The sequence below is a fragment of the Ipomoea triloba genome, chromosome 7, assembly GCF_003576645.1.
Source record: "Ipomoea triloba cultivar NCNSP0323 chromosome 7, ASM357664v1".
NCBI lineage: Eukaryota > Viridiplantae > Streptophyta > Magnoliopsida > Solanales > Convolvulaceae > Ipomoea > Ipomoea triloba.
The window spans coordinates 25,010,750-25,015,264 of NC_044922.1; the positions used below are offsets into that span (position 1 = coordinate 25,010,750).

General features: G+C 33.8%; 1 protein-coding gene across 1 annotated transcript; it reads left to right on the top strand.

Moving 5' to 3' along the window:
* The first annotated feature begins 3,905 nt into the window (after positions 1 to 3,905).
* On the top strand, positions 3,906 to 4,515 carry LOC116025931 (classical arabinogalactan protein 26). The gene has a single exon (XM_031267311.1). It carries the CDS (start codon positions 3,932 to 3,934, stop codon positions 4,310 to 4,312), a length of 381 nt encoding a protein of 126 aa, XP_031123171.1. The 5' UTR covers positions 3,906 to 3,931; the 3' UTR covers positions 4,313 to 4,515.

The window sequence follows — 4,515 nt, forward strand, 5'->3', positions numbered from 1 at the left end:
TCGGCTCTGTTTGACAGAGCTTATTTAGGAGCTTATAGCTTATTTTAGCTTAAGCTATTAAACTGGCTCTCTGTTTGGTAATGTTCCTAAAATAAGCTAGTAGCTTAAAATAGGAGCTTATTTTTGAACGCTACTTAAGGTAGCGCTTCAAAATAAGCTAGTAGCTTCCTAACTTTTTTTCCATCTTTAACCTTATTATTTTAAAGAAATGAATCATTTACCCTTCCCAATTAAAACCCTTTTCTATTCTTGTTTATTCGCAATTTTCACGCTAATTGCTTCATCTTCATTCACTCTCCGCAGAAGCATCGCCCATCAGCCACCTTGCTCCGCAGTCTGCAACCGGCCAATCGCAATATCACCGGTCTGTAGGTATGTATATATTTATTTTGTTGTATTACTTGAATATTTTTTTTTCTATTGCATCTCGTATATCCGTAAGCTTGTATATGATATATATTTCATTGTATTATTGTGTATTACTTTGCATTATTTGGTTATATTGTACAGAAAAATTAACAAATGAAATCCAATATGCGTTGTACTCCTATTGGACAAGCAGATCTTGATATGTTGCCATAAAATCTTCGAAAGTGATTGTGTAAATGTCATTGTATAATCTCAACCTGGTTTGGCATGCATTGGAATGACACTCCAATGTAGACATTGTTCTGAGTATAATAAACTGGTCCTTGCCTTGAACTCTACCGGCAATTGATTTGGGTGCTTTCAAGCCTTGGCAGATTTTTCTGCCTAGTCGTACTTTCTTAACATTTTGATGGACTTTTATCAAAAAGTAAATAATATAAATAACATTCATGTATTACCATTTATTCCTCTGTTTGGTTTGTTAAATGTTTTGCCTTGTTTCTGTTGACATTAACCGGCAATCCTATTGTGAATTAAGATTTTAAATGGTTGGTCTGCGTGTATATGATATATTTCATGTATTCTTCATTATATATATTATTATATATATATATTAATGAAATCTGCAGTGTTTTTGATATAATGTAATTTGAAGAATTAAAGTAAGTTTCTGCAGTGTTTGTAATCTGTAGGATTCTACCAAAGTTTTATCAATGTATTTGCAGTGTTTGTTTTTGATATATATATATATATATATATATATATATATTATACATAAAAGGGCATCTTCATAAAATTTAAATTTGTTTGTTTACATATTAAAATTTAACGTTTGAAAATAAAACTATTAGCAAATCATGATCTAGCATCCCATAATGAAATAGCAATATTGTTGCGAATCTCCTTCATCTCAGTAGAGGTCTGACTTAAACTTTCGTTAGTGGAGGTAATACTACTTGAATCTTGAAGTTCATCGGGCGGTATGTAATCTGGATGCTGCTCAAGCACATTAAACATCATGTCATCTTGTGAATTCTTCCGAATATAATTATGTAAGGCAAATGTGGCCATAATAACATCAATTTGGGTCTCCACACTAAACTGTGGCATTTTAGCAAGTATCTTCCATCTCTTCTTCAATACTCCAAACGACCTCTCAATACAACTTCGAAGAGAAGAATGTGCACGATTGAATGCTTCTTGAGCATTAGTTGGCGGCTCTTGTTCAAATTGAGATTGATGATACCTTATTCTTGGATACGGTACCAAATATCCTTGTTTATCTGGATATCCTTTATCTACCAAATAATATCTTCCTAAAAAAATATAACACTAAACAATTATAAAGAATAAAATTATATGATTTTTATTAGAGTTAAAGTAATACGAATATGATACCTTGTGGCGGCTTGGGAAAGTTCATTGATAGTGTACTAATTGCATGAACAAATACACGTGTATCATTGATGGTGTAATATCGTTAATATACATATCAAAAATAAAAAACAAAAACAAAAGGAAACAATGGTGTTGAATACTTGAAAACCATTTCATCTTATCTGTTATATATATATATATATATATATATATATATATATATATATATATATATTATATCAAAAACAAACACTGCAGATTACATTGATAAAACTTGGGTAGAATCCTACAGATTACAAACACTGCAGAAACTTACTTTAATTCTTCAAATTACATTATATCAAAAACACTGCAGATTTCATTAATATATATATATATATATATATATATTAATTCAAAAACAAACACTGCAGATTACATTGATAAAACTTGGGTAGAATCCTACAGATTACAAACACTGCAGAAACTTACTTTAATTCTTCAAATTACATTATATCAAAAACACTGCAGATTTCATTAATATATATATATATATATATATATAATGAAGGAATACATGAAATATATATCATATACACGCAGACCAACCATTTAAAATCTTAATTCACAATAGGATTGCCGGTTAATGTCAAACAGAAACAAGGCAAAACATTTAACAAACCAAACAGAGGAATAAATGGTAATACATGAATGTTATTTATATTATTTACTTTTTGATAAAAGTCCATCAAAATGTTAAGAAAGTACGACTAGGCAGAAAAATCTGCCAAGGCTTGAAAGCACCCAAATCAATTGCCGGTAGAGTTCAAGGCAAGAGGACCAGTTTATTATACTCAGAACAATGTCTACATTGGAGTGTCATTCCAATGCATGCCAAACCAGGTTGAGATTATACAATGACATTTACACAATCACTTTTCGAAGATTTTATGGCAACATATCAAGATCTGCTTGTCCAATAGGAGTACAACGCATATTGGATTTCATTTGTTAATTTTTCTGTACAATATAACCAAATAATGCAAAGTAATACAAATAATACAATGAAATATATATCATATACAAGCTTACGGATATACGAGATGCAATAGAAAAAAAAATATTCAAGTAATACAACAAAATAAATATATACATACCTACAGACCGGTGATATTGCGATTGGCCGGTTGCAGACTGCGGAGCAAGGTGGCTGATGGGCGATGCTTCTGCGGAGAGTGAATGAAGATGAAGCAATTAGCGTGAAAATTGCGAATAAACAAGAATAGAAAAGGGTTTTAATTGGGAAGGGTAAATGATTTCATTTCTTTAAAATAATAAGGTTAAAGATGGAAAAAAAAGTTAGGAAGCTACTAGCTTATTTTGAAGCGCTACCTTAAGTAGCGTTCAAAAATAAGCTCCTATTTTAAGCTACTAGCTTATTTTAGGAACATTACCAAACAGAGCTTATAGCTTATTAGTATCTTAAAATAAGCTATAAGCTCCTAAATAAGCTCTGTCAAACAGAGCCGATGGGTTCTAATGTGACAGACATTGATAAGCTATTTTTTCATGTGAGTCTCAATACAAATGTTTACATAAGATTTTATATGTATTAGTAAAAATTGAGAACAGAAAATAGGAGTATATATCGAATTTTTTGAGTAAATATATAGTATAAGTCTTAACATATGGTCCATTGGTAGTCCGCAGTATTCTGTCAGGCATAATTCCAGCCAAATGCTGGCAAGAAATGGTTTAGGTGAGAGCTTGTCAGAGAAAGATAAGACTTCTTTTTTTTTTTTTTTCCTCCAAATTTCAACACATTAAATTGAATTCAATTTACAAAATTTGGGCTTTCTCAAAAAAAAAAAAAAAAAAAATTTACAAAATTTGGGGTGATGGTGGTGGTGGGTAGACAGAGGAATTTCACATTTTCACGGACTAAGAATGGGTGCCAAAAGCCAAAAGCCAGAGAGGATAAAGACAGAAACACCCACTTAACCCCTCATGTGTTTCTACAAGAAAAACCATTCATCAATCTTGTCTCTTTCCTCACACACCCCCCCACCTGTCTCCTCACCCATCCTCCAATCCCATCCCCCCACCTCACCCTTCCCTCCCCACCACCCTTCCCATAAAACATTCCTAAACCCCCCCCCCCTCCCAGCAAGCAACGCCAATCAACCTCTCAATTCCCCCATCATTAATGGCTTCCAAAACCCTTTTCTTCATGATTTTCTTGATTCTCCGCCTCACAAACACTCTCTCTCTCAATCTACCCACCTCCACCATTTCAGCTGCGCCCTCATTGCTCCCCTTTCCCCCTTCATCTTCGCCGCCGGCCTTATCTCCCGACATTACTCCGCTGTTTCCGTCGCCCGGCGGCTCTGAGCTTGCTCCATCTGATTCTTCACTCCCCACTATCCCTTCAAGCCCCAGCCCTCCAAACCCGGACGAGATTCTAGCTCCTGGTCCTCTAATGGCGGCTCTTTCACCCTCTGGGTCATTGCCAGTTTCACCCTCTGTTTCTCTTCATGCACCGCTCATCATGGTTCTTGCTCTCATGGCATTACACTCTGCTCTATAAAACCGCCTTCAATCGTATGTGAGTGGTGTACTCGGTTTCGGTATTCAATATATAGATTATAATTGTATCTGTATATTTTTCTTCTTTTCAAGTATATATAGCTCTGCTTTGATTTGTAATTTTGTACCTACAAGATTTGCTTTAGGATTGTTTCTCAGTTTTTCATATGTGCATTAGTTGGCCACTGATGGTATATTATGATT